General features: G+C 37.8%; 2 protein-coding genes across 2 annotated transcripts; both read right to left on the bottom strand.

Annotated features, from left to right (window-relative positions):
- Nucleotides 1–3,204: 3,204 nt before the first annotated feature.
- Nucleotides 3,205–15,960, bottom strand: smek1 (SMEK homolog 1, suppressor of mek1 (Dictyostelium)). Its single transcript, XM_065268402.2, has 15 exons — nt 14,792–15,960; nt 14,654–14,709; nt 14,356–14,454; nt 13,629–14,246; nt 9,144–9,221; nt 8,948–9,064; nt 8,651–8,767; nt 8,423–8,554; nt 8,202–8,304; nt 7,896–8,054; nt 6,682–6,851; nt 5,296–5,438; nt 4,979–5,169; nt 4,675–4,886; nt 3,205–4,567 (listed from the first exon to the last, which is right to left on the bottom strand). The coding sequence occupies exons 1-15, from the start codon at nt 14,931–14,933 to the stop codon at nt 4,448–4,450; spliced, it is 2,457 nt and encodes an 818-aa protein (XP_065124474.1). The 5' UTR covers nt 14,934–15,960; the 3' UTR covers nt 3,205–4,447.
- Nucleotides 15,961–19,256: 3,296 nt separating this feature from the next.
- On the bottom strand, nt 19,257–20,883 carry erh (ERH mRNA splicing and mitosis factor). Its single transcript, XM_065255991.1, has 4 exons — nt 20,747–20,883; nt 20,172–20,259; nt 19,956–20,076; nt 19,257–19,845 (listed from the first exon to the last, which is right to left on the bottom strand). The coding sequence occupies exons 1-4, from the start codon at nt 20,747–20,749 to the stop codon at nt 19,743–19,745; spliced, it is 315 nt and encodes a 104-aa protein (XP_065112063.1). The 5' UTR covers nt 20,750–20,883; the 3' UTR covers nt 19,257–19,742.
- Between the last annotated feature and the right edge of the window lie 29 nt (nt 20,884–20,912).

Below are 20,912 nucleotides of genomic sequence, written 5' to 3'. Positions count from 1 at the left end.
CAAAGATCAATCACTTATAAGACGTTTACCCCAAGCTCCATTCAGCAATCAGCAAAACTCAAAATAAAACAAATCCCAATCATGTGAATCAGTCGGTTTCTTTAGCGCCTTAATCTCAACCATATGGTCAAACTTTTGCCCTCTTCACACAGCTACCGGGCACCGTTACACGACGCGTAAACGGAAAGGCGCCCGTGGCTCCTCGCTCCCAAACGGATACGCTAGAGTTTTACACGGTGATTAATCACACAAACAGACACGCTATGCTGAACATGCCCCTCGATCACCTCCACAGCGGCGAACAGGGCCAAGAGAAGGCCGCCCGGCCTACACAGTAGCCACTTTGTGCGGGGAACACAAGCGATTGTTGGTGCGGGCGACAGGGTCGAGTTGTGCACATGAAAGTGCACATTGTGCGGCTGTTTTGACAACCTCGTTGGGAGACACTGAGGATTTCCTGCTCGGCAGACCTTACCGCGGCTAAACGATTATACAATCTGTCACAAAAGCCTTTCTTCTGGTGCTAAGGTGTGTGTATAGGCATCCCCGCCATCTGCTGGGAGCATATAGGCTGTGCAGTAAGTACAAGAACGTAAGACTGTGGGGTAAAATGCACAGATTTGTGTCCCTGCCTGTAAATAAAGTCTTATTATCTAATAATGAGATTAGGAACATTAAAGTATGATTTTAATCTTTGATATGAACCTTATTCAATATATTAAATATATCATCAAGATGATTTTATGTAGAAACCAAAGATCACACTTAAATTTTCTCAAACTTTTTTTTATCAAATATATCAGGACAAGTCAGTTGAATATGTCAGATTGAAACCAGCAACACCATATTTGTTGACTAGGTTAACCAGATTGAATAGCCCTGCTGATAGCAATAGAGACCATAGATATTCTAATCTAATGGATTTAATGGGAATTGTATTTAATGGAAATATAATGGTCTTAACTGGTAACGTGTTGGATGTTACCGTGGCAGATGTGAACCAATAAAACACCATTAAATCCTACTGGAATAAATGTAATGGGTTTAATGGTAAACAGCTGATAATGGTATTTGTAATAGAAACCATTAGAATTCTATTTTTTTCAGCAGGAAGACCACCTAGACCAGCAAAAGCCAAACTGGACCATCAATGTAACTTTACCAGGTTGAATGAAAACAAATCAGTTAAACCATCACATTTAAACTCAGCCTATTTTTGATTGGCTGCATTATTAAATTTTTTTATTCAATGTCTGGGTGGTTTCAGATCAAAAGGCACATCTGTAGAATCTCTCCATTGGCATCTTAACAGGCTTGATGCACACTGGCACCGTCGCGTGCCAAAGGAAAGGACCAGTAATCCTCTCTATAAATAAAGTCGCAGACCACCCCACACATCGAGGGAGACACTCGCTTCAGTCCGTGCAGTGATGTTGGCACAGCAAATCTCCTTTGAGGAACTGCCAGTCGCACTTCATCTGACTGCTGTGGGACGAAGATGAGCCGGACCCTGAGAGTGTTTGTATGGTTTGATTGGTCACGGTAACTTTTCTAATTAAAAGGCACATGGCATTGTTTGATTTACACTACGGGGTGTGCCAGGTCACTGCATGGGCAATAACAGGTGCGTGTTGTTTAAATGGGCATCATCTCAAAGATGAGACATATTGCTTTTTAAGAGGACATTCAACTAATTGAAGTTAATAGAGTATTCAATACATTTTATTTAATGTTAAAGCTAAAAACAGACCAGGACTTTGGTAAGTGAATTTGATTATCTTAATTAAAAATATGATTTTGTTTGTGCAAATGGTTGTCACACCTCATAGAAACGCTATGGAAAGGATTCGTACATTTTCTTAAAAAAAAAAAAAAAACATAATTTACTCACCACCATGTCATCCAAAATGTTGATGTCTTTCTTTGTTCAGTCGAGAAGAAATTATGTTTTTTGAGGAAAACATTCCAGGATTTTTCTTATTTTAATGGACTTTAATGGACCCCAACACGTAATGGTTTTAATGCGGTTTAAAATTGCAATTTCAAAGGACTCTAAACCAGTGGTTTTCAATCTTGTCCTAGGGGACCCACAGCTCTGCACATTTTGTATGTCTCCCTTAACTGACACACCCAGTTCTGTTCATGGATCTCTCCCTTAATGAGCTGATGATCTGAATCAGGTGTGTTAGATAAGGGAGACATGCAAAATGTGCAGGGCAGTGGGTCCCCTAGGACAAGATTGAAAACCACTGCTCTAAACGATCCCAAATGAGGCAAAAGGGTCTTATCTACCGAAACGATTGTCATTTTTGACCAGAAAAATATTCACTTTAAACCACAACTTCTCGTCTATCTCCAGTCCTGTGGCGCACCAGCGCGACCTTACGTAATTGCGCAATGCCGGGAAAGGTCACGTGTTACATATATAAAACGCACATTTGCGGACCATTTTAAACAATAAACGGACACAAAGACATTAATTAGTATCATTCCACATACAACAACGTAGAGACGGTCCTCTTTCTCCACACTTGTAAACACAGGGGCGTAGTTTCGATACGTCATCCGTGACCTCTTGACGTGATGACGTATTAAGTGAGGTCACGCTGGCGCATCACAGGACCAAAGATAGACAAGAAGTTAAAAGTGCATATTTTTTATTTTTCTTGTCAAAAATGATAATCGTTTTGCTAGATAAGACCCTCATGCCTTGTTTGGGAGTCCTTTGAAACTGAAGTCCTTTGAAACTGAAATAAACTGCATTAAAACTGTTACGTGTTGAGGTCCATTAAAGTCCATTAAAATGAGAAAAATCCTGGAATGTTTTCCTCAAAAAAATAATTTCTTCTCGACTGAACAAAGAAAGACATCAACATTTTGGATGACATGGTGGTGAGTAAATTAAATGGATTTTTTAAAGAAAATTGACTAATCATTTAACGCCACCTGCATTCCAGATCTAGTTTTCCTTGTTTATAATAAAATAATTAATTTCTTGAACCGGTGCCAATTATTTGGCCTCTCTTTGTGGTCCTTATTTCAAGTGTGCACCTATTGCTAAGTAAAGGGGAAGTGCGCCCTCTAGTGCACACTTGCCTGCACTCCATGCTCAACTACTTGAACTAAGATTATGTGTATAGCATGTTCGTGATTTGTGATACATAAAACTGTACTTGAAAACACTCAAAGTAAAACAAATGATAATTCAGAAAATAAAAACTTATCTTTAATTGTGTGCAGGTTGTTTAGCAAGACTCTGTCAAGTAGAGGCAAGATTCTCCACTGATGTATTCAGACTAAGCAGACAGGAGGATCAAAATATTTCAGTGACGAAATCCCAAAAGACAAAATATCAGCACAGTTGACATGATACAGGGAACCAGCACAACCGTGAGAGATCTACTACAGCAAAGATCTTTTAATGGTCCCAAATATACCGAACAACTAAGAGTACACTCATGTAAAAGAAAAAAATGAAGATATGACAAAAACCGATCACATCTAGAGTTCCACTCAATCTTTAATCAAGACGGGCTTACAAATTTTCCAAAAAAATCTGCAGTTTTGAAGGGCAAAAAAAGGGTAAAATTATCTCCCCACTGAGGTTTTAAAAACCTGTTCAAGTGCGGCTGAAAACATCCTGAACATTAAAGGCAGGTCTCTTGTGTCGTTTAAAAAAATGAGGAGGAGAGAAGAACTGAATCAGAAAAGGGGGAAACTGCTGGCTTTGAAAGAGGAAGAACTTCCGCTGAGCCACAAGAACAACGGTGACATCATAAACAATGACGACACAGACCTCTCTTTGCTCCCTAGTGTCCCGCCTGGCCCTAGAAACTCAAAAAAGGAAAAAAGATCAAGAAAAAAAAAGGCAAGAGAAAAGGGGCTAGAGGAAGGAGAGAAAGAAATGGAGATGGAGTCAGCAAAGGTGAGTGGTGGGTGTGGATTGGCTGGCCCAATTGGGTCATGTGAGGTCCTTCCCTGAGAGGGGGCAGTGTGTCCTGGTCCAAGCCTGGGACGCTCTGTGGGGCAACAGCTTTGAGAGTCTGAGTGCGCGAGGTCTTTTTCACCCCCCAGTTCATTTAGCTTAGTTGAAATTCATTTTTGTTAAATCCTTTTGTCCAAACCACAGTTTCATCTTCGCTCTCTCCATCCGTTTCGCGAGTCTTTTTTCGCTCTCTCTCTCGCTCTCAGATTGGCACTTGGACAAACTCCGCGTGGAGACATTCACCTTTTCGCTCTGTGGCCGAATCTTCTCTCTCGCGCTCCCTTCCTCTGTTCCTCACATAGCGCCCCATGGACTCCTGCGGGGGGCTGCATTCGTTCATTTATCCATTCGTTTGTGTATTCATTCATTTTGTTTCAGTTTTGAGTTCTAGGCTGAGCGCTGCAATAGTCTCTGGACAAAACTCCCGTCGAGCGTTGCTTTGCTGACTGAAGAGGGAGTGCTTTAGGAGCTCAGCTTGGATTTCTTGGACAGAGGAGGACTTTCTTCTTTACTGTCTGCATCTTCCTCATCCTCGTCCTCTTCATCATCATCAGGATAATCCACCAAACCCACCAGACCTCCCTGCAGTGGGAAACAGGTGTCATTCATCAAAACACTTTATTAGGTAGTTTTGTAAAACTTGTGATGATGTTAAAATGTACACTAGTACCTCAATATTATTGACTAACCTTAGTGGTGACAGCTGCCGTAGGGGGAGAGCTCCGGGCTCCTGTCCCGGGCGAGCTTGGCGAACCAGGTGAACCGGGGTGGAGGGATGCGGTTGGGGGAGACGACAAACTGGGTTTAGGGGAGCTAGAGAAGGAGAGTTTAAAACTGGGGCTCTGGCGTCCTGAGAGGCTTGCCTTCCCTGTCAACACCTCCTTCTCTTCCGACTCTTTCACTTAGGGAATGAGAGAGAGAAAAACAAGTGAACACTCCAACCTAAACTCCTAATTTATCAAAGCAGTTGGTCAATCATACGTAGTCACATACGTTTCTTTCTCTCCATGAATTTGCTGATGGGATCCATCAGGTCCTCATCGCTTTTCATCTTATCTGAGGGTGGCACAACAGCTTCACCGTCCTCCAAGTCCTCCTCATCCGTGTTAAACCACATCTCCTCCTCATCTTCAAGTGTGCGTGCGTCCCGACGAAAACGGTGATTTCTCAGAATTGACCGCATGCTGGGGAGAATTACAAGCAATGTTTGATTTATTAATCAATATGCAAATGCATTTGAAAGTAACAATTCAATGCAAAAATTATTAATACTTGATCCATGTCAACACTGATCTGAAATGACCTCTTACCTGTCAAGTTTAGGGTTGTCTTGCCTTTCTCTCTGCTGTTCATATCGAAGCTTTAGTCCCTTAAATGTCTGAACATAGTCTACGTCCTCCAGGGCCTTCCAGTAGTTCTCTATGATATGAGCTGTGAGAGATTTCACGTCCTCCTTTGCGCACACAAAATGCAACAATTATACAAAAAGTCAACACAATTATTAATCTAGCTATATGTAATCATTTTACGAACAACTGGGCAAATGGGTACACAAGCTATGTGTGCGGGAGGGTTTAATGTAAATTCTCAACTCTTTATTTCGACAATAACCCGCCTAAGACATTGTGCAGACAGCACTGAAAAAAAAATGTTGGAGCAGACCCCTATGCATGAGACTCCAAAGGGCCAGAATGACATGGGAGAGAGCCATTGAGATTACATAGGGAGACTGCTTTATGGAAGGTATTACATTGTTTCTCTGGTCCATGTGTACAATGTGCTATTCCATCACTCAAATCTTTATAAGTGGGGTAAAGTAAAGTATGTGCTTTAGTAGAGGCACACAGCCTGACCTGCTGCCCTGGGTAAGATCCAATACGGTTCAATGTGCAATGACCAGGTACCGATGTCATTGCTGATGCAAAAAACACAAGCAGGTTTGTCACTTTACTTAAGTGATGCTTTATTGTAAGGCAGCTAAATGAGCTCAGGATCATCTTCGAGCAGGGGTCTCCAACATGGTGCCCATGGGCACCAGGGGCCTCATTTATGAAGCGTGCAAAACAGGGCTGGAAACGTGCGTACGCTAGTTCCCACGCAAAGGTTGTGATTTATAAAAAACAAACTTGATGGGAGAATGGCTTGCAAGGTGGGATATTAGAATGATTCATGTACACACACTTGCAGGTGATCTGTGATTTATAAAGGGAAAATTGCTTTGTTTTATAAGTCTTCAAAATTTTTGGTGTATGCCATTTTTGGCTTTTGTGCGTACGTAGACTTTTAGTAAGGATCCTACGCACAGTTTTATACACAAGGCCCCAGGTCTTTTGAGGTATCCGCCAAAGCAATTCTCAATTTTAATATTTATTACATATTTTTTATATAAGCTTGGCTTGAAAAACGTATGTGTTAACATTTTAAACAATACTAAAAAATATCAACAAGTAAAACAAAAAAGTTTTGAATAGGCTATATCAAAGTAACCCTTCAGATCGTTTTATCCATTGTAATAGCCCTTGCTCACAAAAAGGTTGGAGGCCCCTGTCTTAGAGTATGTTCAGGAGCGTCACAAGATTTATGTTTACATGTATTAAGTGTTTTGTTATTAACATGTAACTGCACACTCCCAGATCTGCAAATGCTGAGGCATAAACATGTCTGATTTGGCAATTTATCAGTATAAGTGTACTCACCACTCTGACGTACTCGAACATCTCTATGATGGCTGAGTTGATGAGGTTGTATCTGGATCCATTGTTTAGGAAAGCTTTGACCACTGGCTCAAACAGGAAGTTCCTCATAATGTATCTGTTATAAAACTCATCTTTCAGACCAATGATTTTCCTCATGAAACGCAAAGCACCTATAGAAGAGAAATTGGAAACACAAACAGATTTAGCAGTCAAAATGGATGTCTGTCAACAGGGTAGCGCTCAGTTCTTAGATCCATTTTAAATAATGCATTATTTTTCATTATTGATGCTGCTGGCACTACATTTAGAATCACTTGGCATGTCAGGGCTCAACGCGAATATTTTTTTATACTGGCCTGGTCTGGTCAGTGGTTCAGGTTTTCACTTGCCCCGCCAATAAAGATTTTAAATAATAAGTCATGTCAAATATAAGTGTATACATGTACATTTTATTCCTCATTTGTAAAGACAATTGGCAATTTTAAAACTCTAATTCTGAAATTTCATAATCTCTTACTTTTCACTTTGACCCATTTGACTGTTTGAGTTTACAGTCATTCACATCTATTATTATAAACATTATATAACCGCTGCTTACCCCTATTACTTTAGTCTCATTTGGATAAAATAAAAAGATTGACACAGGCAAACAAAATATGAAGTCCAAAATATCACACTATTTTTAATGAAATGTCAGTTTGTGGTAATACTTTACAATAAGGTTGTATTAGTAAACATTAGTAAATGCATTAACTAATATAAACAATATAGTTTTTCACCATGTATTAATTCTTGTGACTCATGTTAATCCATTGATTGAGTATTAATTACTGTTAACAGTAACAACACTTGATTTTATAAATGTATAAGTAAATGCTGAAATTAACATGAACTAAGATTATTAATGCTGTAGAAGTATTGTTTATTGTTAGTTCGTGATAGCTTATGCATTAACTTATTGTTAACAAATACAACCTTTTTGTAGTGTTACCCAGTTTTTTGTTCATGATTCATCAATATCATAAAACTTTCTCTGCATAAAAAAGAAAATCTATTTCCTTATAAATAAATAAAATTAACACTTAACATCACAACAAATATCATTGTCAACTTTTTACAATCAAAATATTTCAAAAATAATAAGCTAAATACATAAATGGTAAAGGCTTTTCATGTTGACTTTAAATTCAGCATGTGTGTGCGTCTATACTCACATAAGGCTAGGAAAGCGTGTTGAGATGCGGTGAGCACCAGGACTCTGCGCAGGATGTCCTTGTTAATGATGTAGTTCTTTATGTGATACGTGTGATGTTCCACGCAGAAGGTGAGGAGCTCGACGATAAGAGCAAGCAGCTGACACGTCTGGAAATCGTCTGACAGGGCGGAAACAGAGAGAAATGGAGATGAAGTCTTTAAATAGCTCTTCTAATGTCAATTGCAGACTAAACATTTTTTTTAAATCTACATGAACATCCAGTCTACACAAATGCACATGCACACAAACATCTCTTGCATCTTACCTTTGCTGGGTTTGTCCTCTGTGGTGTTGGCAAGAAGCGGAGCAGAAAGCACGTGCATGCAATGCTTGTAAAAGAAACTCAAGAACTCGGTCTTCTCGGTTTTCTGCAAGGAATCAGTTGCAACATTACAATCTATTTGTTTATGAGTTGTACCTATGGACATAACTAACGGTGTGGTTTTCCTCATATCAAATACACATTTAAATTACAGTTCTTCTCACATTAGCAGTCGCAAGCATGTTTTCCGGGTCCACTAGTGTCCTGAGCAACCCCATTAGCTGTACGGCTCCACCCAACTCTGGGTCCGTGTCACAGATCATATGCTCAATGATCAGATTTATCAACAGAATGTCCTGTGAACGAAGACAAACAGGCAGTAAAAGTTAAACAGGCATGACTAACAGATGGCTTGTCCAGTCTGAATGTTTACTGTAGCATGTGCAACTTACATCATCATTCTGTTGAGACTCCTGCATAACAAACTCTCGCACCATAGACGGGTTGTACTCCACCAGGTAAGAAAAGATATCAGTGGCTGCTCCACGCACCTGTACATCGTCCATGCCCTTTTACAACCAAATCACGTGCATGTTAGTAAACACAGCACAGGTGTATGTTGCAGAACCTGTTCTTTACGCAACTTCAAATTTTTTGAAATACAATAAGAAGGACACAAGTATAGATTTCAAATGATAATCTCTTCCCTAGAAATTGTTCATCTCGATGCAATAGCAAAACTGTCTTACAAGAATAACTTCCAGCGCTGGCAGGATTCCCATGTTGGAGAGCGTTTTGAAGAATGCATCCCTGTTCTGTGGTTGTAATGTTTGGGAGAATGCACAAAACTCCTTCAAGAAATTTACCTGGAAAACAACAACATCAAAATGACACGTCAGTAACAGGAATTACTTGATGCATATATTAATAATGAGGTTTTCGTACCAGTTCGTGACGTTTGTCGTCATCTGTGGCTTCATCGGTTAACTGCGCAAAGAGCTCAGTCAAAAATTTCTCATCATCCTGAAGACAAGAAAACAACCAGACTAATCAGAAATTGTAAGTTCTAGTTATCGAACCACATATACCAAATTTGTTACATGAGTCATGGTGCAATGAGTTCAAAGTAAAGCTAAGTAATATTTCTTTATGCTCATAGCAATCAACCTCTCCGCTGAACCATACACTTTAAAGAGTTTTGCTTAAAGCACAACAATAAATGTACCAAATATGTTATTGTCCTAGATTTGCTGCACCAGATCCACATTCAATTTCTGTAAATCACAGAGAGCATCAAAGGGTTTAGACATTTGCAACACATTAGGTACGTTTGTAATCGTATTGATGACTCAATCGTGTTGAAAAGTCTTCATGTAAACACCTTACTCAATACGATTGAGGACAATCGGATGCAAATTTGGATTGTATTGATGTACTCCAATCTGTAATCCGATCAGCAGAAGAAAAGTATGCATGTAAATGCGTGAATTGTAGCATTTTCTAAATCGGATGCATAAATATAGATACCTATATCTGAAAACTTCCTAAGAACAACTTTCTCCAACTCAATTTTGACTTTTATCCAGAGATGAAGCGTGAACTCGACAATAATGAGATGCTGTCCGCAGGGTAGCGTTGCCAAGCCCTTTGCTTTTTTGGAGTTTAGATTTGGTCTACTGTTTAAACGGTTTCCACCGGTTTTTTTCTGCGGGTTAAAGATTAGTAGGGATGCACCGATAGGATTTTTTTGGGCAGATACCGATTTAAACAGACAACTTCTGGCCGATGCCGATATTAAACACTTGTATACAATACTATACAGCTGGTCTATAAGCTAGTTTATTTCTGCATCAAATTATTTTTACTGAACATGGATTTGATCTAATTAACATTCAACTGACCAACATAATAAGAGAGGTACAAATTAAGCTAAAACAAATATAATAAGACAGCATGACAACCTTCAAAGGGTGTTTTTGCTATTCAGCATTTATTTTATTAACAACATTAACTCGTTTTTTACATATAATGGATTTCTTTATGCAGTTAATTAATAAATAATCGGTATCGGCCTTTCTCGTGCTATTGCCGATATGCAGATGGTTTAAAATTCATCAAAAATCGGACAATAAATATCGGCGGCCGATACATCGGTGCATCACTAAAGATTAATTGATTTTGTTGATTAGTTATTGGTATTTGGGCTGTGAATAGTCATTGGGATGCTTTGGGCTAGTTTTGAACGTCCATTCGGATGGTTTTGATACGCGAATCTGGCAACCCTGGCTGTGTGCTTGCGGACACTTTCGGTTCAGATTCTATATAATGTACATGTTAACAAACATTTAAATCAGATTAAAATGTTTAGGTTGCATGTAAACTATATCGTCGTAACCTTCAATCGGATTGACAAAATTTTGTGCATGTAAACAAAGCCATTGTAAACTAATCTCTACCTGAAAACGATGATGACTGGGGAAGTGTGCTCAAAATCCTGATATGCTATAGTGTGATTATTATTTTGCAAAAGGCATAACGTTAATGACAGATATATTATCCAAAGAGGCTTCAACACTGCAAATTGTTTAACGGCTAAAACATGTCAAACAGATCACCACAACTAATCAAATTGATTAGTGGACCATCAAGATCCATTCCTAAAAAGAAAGCATATTAAAAAAAACATTGTAAATGTGAACTACTTTACTTTTCTACCATAACAAAGCATTGAGGGTTGATAGTGAAAAAACGAGTAATGCAAGAAAAAGAAAAATACTATATGATAAAATTCTATTATTAAATAGAATACATAATATTATAATAAAATTATGTATTATGTAAATATTTAACAGTGCTACAATAATCACATTAAGTGCAAAACTGTGATTCTATCATAACTAAATTGGGCAAACAACCACTGAATCCACAATTAGGATCAGTTACAATGTGAATGCAATAAGAACTCAGTTCACTTGTGAGACTGAAGTGGTCAGTTTGTTTCATTGAAAAGAAAAGGGTCTCTTAAAATAATTTTTAATAGGAAAAAAAATTATTTGATGATTTTTCACACTCTTTTGAGCACAGCTGCTGTTCCAAATTTCTGTTGTCAGTCTTGAAATACAAGCAGAATATATAAATAATTATATATCACAGTTGATACTGCAATATAGATTTTTTTACCACCCCTGGTGATGTATATTTGATCACTGCATGTCAGCACCAAGGTTAAACATGTTACAGTTACTGTATTCTCCTCATCACTTTTCATGAATATAAAAGATTAAAGAGATTGTTTGCTATACACTGTCATGGGAAAGTACACCTAATTGTTTAGTCTAAAACAGCTTGCAGTATCTACCTATATGGTAGATTGTTTATTCAATCAGAATACAGACAGCTAGTACTGTGATACGGTAATATCATGGCACATATTGCTTTTTTATGTCCATTTATTTGCAAAGTTGGACAGAATAAGCATACTGAACTGATGCTGGCTGAAGGTTTGAGACTCCAGAAAAATAATCATCCAACACGCCTGCCAAAGCGTTTGTGACATCACATGATATTGCTCTAAAGAACATGAAGGTGCTGTTTCCATGGAAACAGGCCCCCTCCCTTCAACTCCACTCCCAGTATACAACATTTCCACTGTAAGAGGTTCACAGAAGCGCAAGAAAGAAGCACGTATATAAAACTATATACAACATTTCTATGCATTAGCTAGAATTAATATAAAATACAATTTGAATGCCACATTGCATGGTCATTCAAACTGTTTTGATCTGTAATAGTTATTAAAAAATAAAGATGGTGCTCCATATGCAAAAATGTTTTCTGTATACAACTGTAAAGCTTTCAGTGTGAAAGCAATAAAGGCTCATGACCTTTACAACAGGCAACCAAAGTTCAACCACCAAGGACATCCCACTGAAACCAAAGAGATGTGCTCAAATAACGAAAACAAGTTTGTTGCAGCACAAATTATTGAACATATCCATTGTATTTTTGCCAGCAATAGATTAGGATGCATTTTATTTGTTGAAATGGAACGTGCTGGTATGTGATAAGCAAAACTGGAATGTACTATGAATTGGGAAATTATTATATCACCTAAACAGCATTTTAATGGTAGTACTAAATTAGTAGTTAGTTCATTACGAAGTCCCTACAGGATTTCGATATTTATTTTTGTGATTTTTGCAATTAAAAATTACTGATTTTACGGCAGTACTTTTCAGAAATTTGTGCAGAAAATTTCATTTCCCCCCTCTACTATTTAGTATTCCAATTGTCTAATATTAAATTATTATTAAGAAGTTCTCAAGTCATTAAAAAAATTTGCAAACAGTGATATAATAAGAACAGAGGAACAAAATAAAAATGACAAATAAATACTCCAAGATAAAGATATATTTTGATTAACATAGACAGTGTAACGCAGTGGTTTTAAAAACTGGGTCGCCAGGATGATTTAAGGAAAATGTTATTAAAATAATAAACTAGGGATGCTTAACGATTAATCGCGATTAATCGTTAGCAGAATAAAAGTTTTTGTTTACATCATATATGTGTGTGAACTGTGTATAATAACTTTGTATAAATAAATGTACACACATGCATGTATATGTTTTAGAAATGTTTACATGTGTATATACATTTGTATATCTATGTATAATTTATATTATATATAAATATAAATACTTAATATATAAAAATAATTTTCTTAAAATTATATATGAATGTGTTCATATTTATATATATACATATTTATTATACACAGTTTACACACATGTGATGTAAACAAAAACTTTTATTCTGCTAACGATTAATCGCGATTAATTGTTTAGCATCCCTATAATAAACCACTTCAGCTGCATAAATGTTTAAAAAATGTTTGATATTAATAAGAACATTAATTAATCCTTTTCACCAACAATAAGAGAGGTGCGAGCCGTAATCTCTTTAAAAAGTTTAAAATTGACTGACCTACAGTAAAGCACAATAGCCAGTCTAAACCAAGTTTTAGAAACCAAGTCTAAAACTACTGTTTCCCTAAAATGTGTGTATACTTGTGTGTTATTATGCGTCTATGTGACCGTTCAAGTGCAAAACAGGTCGGTCCTCATGTGCACAGGAGATTGTGATTGACTGTTAATTGTGGGGTGTAGCATGCTGGAGAGAGAGATTGTTTATGTGCGCTAGTAAACTAAAGTAAGAAATGTTCACCAGGCTGTCTAGTCTGTATGATGATGACACAATATTTGATCATTTTATAAAAACATTATGAGACCTTTTTTAGTTTTTGTAATTATTTTGCAGTGAAATAACGAAATATGAAGGATCGCAAATAACGCAACATTTTGTTGATTGTGTTACGCGATCGCAAAAAACTGGAGGGACTGACTGATCTCACCATGTATGAAAACCCACCTGCAGCATGCCGACAATCTCCACTTTGTTGAAGAAGATGAAGGAGTGCAGGGTGGAGAGCATGTTCTCCTCAAACACAGAGGGGGTGGGTAGCACCATGTCCTGAATGTACTGCACTCGATACGTCTGGTGAATCTTCTGTCGCAACTCTGGGTCTGAAATGGGAATGACCTCTTTGAAGCGTGCCGTTGTGGTCAGGAACTCTCGATGTCTGCGTGGTTGGGGCAGCGACGGGTCGAACTCCAAACACCCGATCACATCCATGATGCATTCTTCAGAGAACATGACTTCGAAAAGCGCCGTGCGATTAAGGAGGAAAATGCCCTTGATTATGTCGTAGAGGTGATGCAGGCCTTCTCTGTTTTCCAGGTCCTCACATACACGGAAAAGCTCTAGCAGCTTGCGGATGTAACCCTCGTTTTCCAGCGCCAGGGCAAGTTTTTCCCGCCGTAATGGAGAAGGTAAGGACGAGGCCACCAGCTCAGCCACTTCCTCCAGCCGGGAAAGCTCACAGGGTGGGAGTTCAAGACCAGGAGAAGACATATCATCAAAGCGCTCTTCTTCAGATTCATCTATGAGCTCCTGGGTGATGTCTACTGAGGGATCCTTTCCCTGGACCTAGAAAAAGAACAGACATACAATGAAGAGTATTGCAGAAAAGACCAAAAATCAGATTATTCAAAAATTTCATGTCGGGTATGACCAACAGGATTAGATATACAATCACCTGGCATATTTTCTCCCAGATCTCATCACAGCCAGCCTTTTCCTGGAAGCTGAGGGCCAGGTCGTAATTTTCAGCCTCAGACCATACTATTAATGTATCCTTTAAAAGAATGTAAAAAAACAATCCATCAACAAATACCGAAAGGACATGAGATTAACAGAAAACAAGGAAGTAATCTACGAACAACTAAACAGGTTCAGATTCACAGTAAGCAATTATATGCTTTTATATAAGAATAAAACATGCTCAAAATTGTACCATTTAAAAGCATAAAATTTTGAACTAAGCTGATAATAACCTGCTGTTTTTGATAGGCGGTATTAGGGTTGATCTTTGACTCCAGCAGCAATGAACCTGTTTAAAAGAAAATATGTGCCTTACTCATAATGTGAATGAAGAATAAAGCACCTTATCTTTGTAGTGTTTTGAAACCCACCATCACTTTCGGCGCGCACCAAGAGAGAGGTGCCTTTCAGCCTCTCCACGTAGGCAGACGACACATGTCCCGTGCCCCGATCATCCCACTGGCGGTCCTCATTCAGAGTATACACCTTTACTCGTCTACGAGTGTCAGTCATCCTTGGAAGTAACTCTCGAGGGGTTTGCCCTTGATTTAATAAAACTCAAAGTCCTCACTTTACAAAATGCAACGAAGTCTGTCTTCTAACCTTAAGATCGGTGTGTGCACAGATCCGCAAACGATTTGTCGTTTACTTGCGACCTGTGGCTGAGCTGATGGGTATATTGTTGTGTGTCTATCTCAGTAAACTCAACTAACGTTATTGCATTGAATTATTCTTACCAGTCTAGCGATGGGCAGCTAGCTGCTGTCTGCAGCCGAAACTCTCCACAACATACCCAATATTTTGAAATATTTAAACCAAGCCACTGAAATCTTTATTCCGCCTTAAAATGGATGAAAATGTGAGAAACTGGCTTAAAAGCATGCAAGAGAAACAGGAATGCAGTTTATTTCTCACCGTGTCCCCTTACTTTTAGCTAGTTATGCTAAGCTAACGCTGCGACTAATTCAGTCAAACGGGGTTAGCTTAGCTAGCACCTCAGCTAGCCGGCTATCTGTTCGCGCGAGCCATTTTAACCCAGAAATTAGAGAACCGCACGCGAATAAACTCCAAAGACGTACCGACAGCGTTATTTGATCATTATACTCGAACGCGTTCAATGAAAATGTGTGGGGAGTCGTGTATAAAATGGCGCGTTCATAATAAGCTAAGCTATATTTTCACCAAGTATTCCGCCATATTCTGGCTAAGGGCCGCGTAGGGACCAGCCAGTCTTTTCACGCAAAGATCAACATTTTCCGACTCAACTATTCAAATAGACTCGCTCGTTTTACTTTCCGGGACGTTAAATTGTCAGCGCGACCGTCGAGCACCATGAAATAGCAGCGTCTTGAAGAAAAGTAATTATTAGCCCCACTGTGAAGATTCGGCCATCTTGGGTCCCCTCAGAAAGCCGCTACGGGGTTTCCTGTGCTGCAGGCGCAGGGCCGTCGCCACAGTTTAAAGACACAGTACGCCAAAATGACAAGCGAAGACAAACGCTGTTTCGTAACACCAGCATTGTTGATATAGGTCGGGAGGAAGAATGCTGTTATTTTATGTACCTGAAATTAATACATAGTTAATTTGCTGAAACACTGTAGTTTTATTAGTTTAAAATAGAGGGTTCAGCCATTTAAGTCCCCATGAAATCAGTTTTTTTTTTTGCTTTTAGTATGAATATGTTAGCTTTAATGATAAACTAGTGTGCTCCAAAACATTGACACAATTGGCACTTAGAAGATTTAGCAATTCAAAACTTACAGTCTATTAACCTTCTTTTCTGTCAGAACAGACAAACAATTTTTATGACATCATTCTGCCCCTCATCTTCTCATCTGATTTTTTGACCAATCAATGCGAGGTAAACTAAACGCTAATGGCTGTTTTAAAAAGAGGAGGAGCCACTGAATATGACCTAAATCAGGGGTGTAAAACATGCGGGCCGAAAACGACCCACAAAGGTTACGCCGCGTAGCCTACTGTGGAAGATATTTTGACCCCATTCTTGGACCCCATTCACTTCCATGGTAGGAAAAAAGAATACTATGGAAGTAAATGGGGTCCACGAACAGTTAGGTTACAAACATTTCTCAAAAAATCTTCCTTTGTGTTCATCAGAACAAAGACATTTATACAGATTTGTAACAACATGAGTTAATGAGATATGATATATGAAATAATGTTTATTTTTGAGTGAACTATCCCTTTACAGAGGTAAATTTGTGTTTATATGTTTTACTTGTTCTACCTACTGGAAAAACCCTAAATGGATAATAATAAAACTGACCAAGAGGTCTGCTGGGCATAAGCAGGTTAACCTTTGTGCCATCTTTTATCAATGGATGTTCATTTTCCAGCTTCTGTCAGCTAGGAACGCAAATCCAAAGTAGGTTTTAGGTAAATTTTCAACCTGTTAAGTAGTGTACACATACTGTGATAAGCAGACAACCCTCAATAGAGGCTACATGAAATATGCTTTCTACTGTATTTATTGGGTAGAAAGCATATAAATTTTAACCCAGAGGTGTGTTCTGTCCAATATTTACCTATCATGGGTCAAAAATATCCCAGACATTTTTAGAGTGTAAGTATATACCTGTAGTAGTTTTTACACACCATTTTCCAAAGATAACTATGAGACAATGTGACAATAGACTGAAGTGTGGTCAGGTTTCCCCAGCAACATTATTGCTACACACAAGTGTACTGGGTCACAGAGACCTTCTGAGTATTAACAGGCAATTTATGAAAACGAAACATATAAAAATGAAAGTTTGGCCCTGAATATGTGGTGGAAAATATAATGCATGTAAGTCATTCCAGTGTTATGGATGTGACATTTGCAAACTTCACAGAGAATGCATTTGTTAAACCCCTGATGATAGATTCCAGACATCAGAAAAATATTTACGAGTTTTCTATTTAAGATGAAGGAAATATACATGTGATAAAAAGTGTTTGGAAGACAATATACTTTGTGGGAATTCTGTGAATTAAAAGGCACAAACCAAATGGAATAATAGTTACCCACAAAATTAAGAAATGATATGCAAAGAACATTTAGGGGTGGTTTCCCAGCTAATCCCAGACAGGGATTAGTTTAAGCCAGGACTAGACCTTAGTTTAATAAGGAAATATAACTAGTTTTAACAAACATACCTTATTAAACATTACTTGAATGGATTTTGAGGCAAAACAAAAGGCACTGATGTATTTTAAGATATGTCAATGCAAGTTGTGTTCAGTTTGGAGACCTCTTAGATTTATTAGTCTAGGATTAGTCTAATCCCTGTCCGGGAAACTTGCCCAAAATGTTTATTTACATTTTTGTATTCCCATTCATAAGGAAGAAATGATATGGGCATGAAATTTCTCCATTATGGACATAACAATTCTGAAATGTACACTTAACTATAGAAAATAATGTTCTGTAGTCCACAACATTAACCACTAGAGGGAATCAATCAGTCCAGAATGAACCGTAAATGACAATCACAAAATTATAGACTTGAAACATTTGAATTTAAATGGCACAACCTAGAAAGAGTAAAAATCTTTAGTCCTATAAACATGTAGGGTTGTCACACCTAGTTTAAAGATATAGGCTAGTGCACCCAAAAATGAAAATTCTGGCATTATTTACTCACCCTCATGTTGTTACAAACCTGTATAAATCTATTTGTTCTGTTGCACACAAAGGAAGATATTTTGAGCAATGTTTGTAAACAAACAATTTTTAAGCACCATTGACTTTCATAAACCTCATTCACACAGCACTTACCCGGAAAATCTGCTTCTGTTTTAACGTAAACACGTCTCGTACATTTTCTGGGATTGCTCCCGGAAAGAGGGTACCTAGTAACGTTCCCATAACATTCCCGGAAAGCCCTCTGTGTGAGTATTTTTGTCTGCTATTGAAGTGCTTCGGTTTACTGCTTCATTACAAGCATCTTCCTTTGTGTTCAGCAGAACAAAGAAATTTATACAGGTTTGTAACAACATGAGGCTGAGTAAATGATGACAGAATTTTCATTTTTTGGTGAACTATGCCTTTAAATAATTGCCATGTGTATTGTTGACACTTGTATGATGAAATACACTCAAGGTCTGCAATCGACACAGGAACAACAACTTGTTTAATACATGCTTCATGACTCCCTCTCATTTGAGCTTTCAAGGGTAACGTCAAGAAACCAATGATAATTTTTTCCACACACAAACAATAAGAGATCATGAAAGTTGCTGAACCGGTAAAGCCGGAAAAACAGAAATACCGGCAAAGAATTCCGTAAATTTGACCCCGTAGCAGAAAAACAGGACGGTCTAGCAATGCTCTCTCTATACTGTATTGGGTTACTTTATAGTAGGAGTGCGGTGTAACGTGTTTTCTTAATTTTATCAGAAAAACATTTAAGTGTCTTTTATCAATTTAAACACTGCTTTGAAACAGGCTCTACAAGTCTAAAAATTGTATAGAGTACAAAGATTCAACAGATTGGTTATATGTTCTGTATAAACATTAGCAGGTTTTCACAAAATAATTTTAATCCGTTTCACAAAACAGCATGAGAAAAGTATGCTTTAATTACTGTAAGTCGGTAGAAAATTAAGCATCCACATAAGCAGGTTCTAAACAAAACAATGCGAGTTTCTTTCAGTAATGAAACACACAGTTAAACTTAACCTAAAGTTATTACAAACTAAGATGTAGTGAAAGCTTACAGTAGCATAATACTTTATGTTAACAGAAAAACAGTTCAATAAAAATAGGCCAAATAAGTATCAAGTCAATTTGTAATGCTTTAAAAAAAAGTAGTGCACTGATATTGTCAATCATCAGAGTAAAGATTTTTTTTATTTTTTACTAATAGCCACTGAAAACATACACAAACTAGAAAAGGTCAACAAAATTTGTACAGGTATTGAGGACCACCATTTACAGGAAATGGGTAATGAGACAACTCAACAATGTGTAAATAGTATACTTTACTGGGTTCAACAACCATTAAAAAAAAACACAAGAAAACACATCTTCATTGATTGAGAGGGTCCTAAAATAAATCCTGTACCCAATTTTACCCATCATAGGCTCATGTCTGATAAATATCCCAAGTCCCTAACTTCTGTTACAAAAATGCAATTTAAAAGGCAAAATAGTTTAACATTTACTGACTGAACAGACATGCAATCAACAAAAACTGAACTAAGCGGTACCACATTAACGTTAGATCTGGCTGCTTTAGTCCTGTGATGTGGCGTAGTTCAGATAAAGTTAATGTCTAGCATCAGTAATAGGCCATTTGCATCTAAGTCACCCACTTCCTATTTCCCTGCCTGTTGGGCCTGACGCCTCAGCAACACGTAGATCTTTTCTTTGATCCAGTCTTTGTTGTAGGGCTGGTAGGTTTGTGTGTCTGCCCTGTAACTGTAAAAAAAAAAAAAAAAACTTAAATTGCTAGATTGATCAAACTATAATAACTTGCATTTCCTAAATTATAGTCCATGAGATCCTGATGTAAAAGTTGCAAAACTTACACAAGACAGCTGAGGTCAGCAAGATCATCAACAAAATCAAATAACTGGCTTATGTCGTATGTGATTGAAGGACTGTTAGGATTCATCCTCTTCAGATGCTCTTCATACATCTTACACACTCCTATTAAGAGAAAAAACATAAACAGGTATTAAAGCATGTAATGCACTTGTTATACTATTAGTACTACTGAAATGGAAAAAGGGGGTAAAACATACCTTCCATGCAGTCATTGACAGACTCGTAGTCTGCATATGTCCTGCCTTCTGGTCTCTTGGTGGGCTGCACCAGCAGAATCGTGTGAGACTGAACGGGACGTAAAAAAGTCAACCATGAATAACGAACTAATTACAACATAATCTAATATTCAAACCAGTAGACCTGGCAAGCAGAAATATTTGTGAATTTATACTTGGAGTCTGACATAAGACCCCTACAAAACAGCTGTTGAGACTCCAACCCTCCCCCAAAAACAAAACAATCTTGACGCTTCTTACACAGACATTAACTTACCCAGATAAAACTAAAAATTAAAAAGCGTTTATTTTAATCACAATCTTAACAAAACAGTTAACGTTACAACGAAATTAAACTACCGTTATAGTGCATTTAAGAGGAAACATGAGAACTCAAACATTCGTGTATTTTCGACGACATTTTGCTACACATCTGCTAGCTGCGCGCGTGTGCTCACTACAATTTTCGTCAAACGGACAATGAAACCCATGTTTATACTATTACAAATGTCAACAATAACACATGTAGTAATAAAATATAGCATTTCAAAACTTACCATAGCTGTGTTTTATACGTAGATGTCGCGAAATGTCCTGTGCTAACCGCTAACTGACACTCGCAGATCGCAGGTACAGAAAGAGCGTAAATGTGCAGCAAACATCCTCTTCCGGTTGTCGATAGAAAGACTTTTCAAAATAAGAGTCGAATTACAATATTTTAAA

Source organism: Paramisgurnus dabryanus, chromosome 12 (genome assembly GCF_030506205.2).
Source record: "Paramisgurnus dabryanus chromosome 12, PD_genome_1.1, whole genome shotgun sequence".
Lineage (NCBI taxonomy): Eukaryota > Metazoa > Chordata > Actinopteri > Cypriniformes > Cobitidae > Paramisgurnus > Paramisgurnus dabryanus.
The sequence above is the reverse complement of the archived record's forward strand: the minus strand, read 5'-3'. Positions and strand labels throughout refer to the sequence as shown.

Excerpts from the sequence above, each read along its gene's own strand:
- smek1 (XM_065268402.2), bottom strand. The coding sequence starts at position 14,933 with ATGACTGACACTCGTAGACGAGTAAAGGTGTATACTCTGAATGAGGAC. Across the intron at positions 9,065-9,143 it reads ACGACAAACGTCACGAACTG|GTAAATTTCTTGAAGGAGTT; the intron begins GTACGAAAACCT and ends GTTGTTTTCCAG. Across the intron at positions 8,768-8,947 it reads CAGCGCTGGAAGTTATTCTT|GGCATGGACGATGTACAGGT; the intron begins GTAAGACAGTTT and ends TGGTTGTAAAAG.
- erh (XM_065255991.1), bottom strand. Across the intron at positions 20,077-20,171 it reads TGTCAATGACTGCATGGAAG|GAGTGTGTAAGATGTATGAA; the intron begins GTATGTTTTACC and ends TTCTCTTAATAG. Across the intron at positions 19,846-19,955 it reads GCTGACCTCAGCTGTCTTGT|TTACAGGGCAGACACACAAA; the intron begins GTAAGTTTTGCA and ends TTTTTTTTACAG.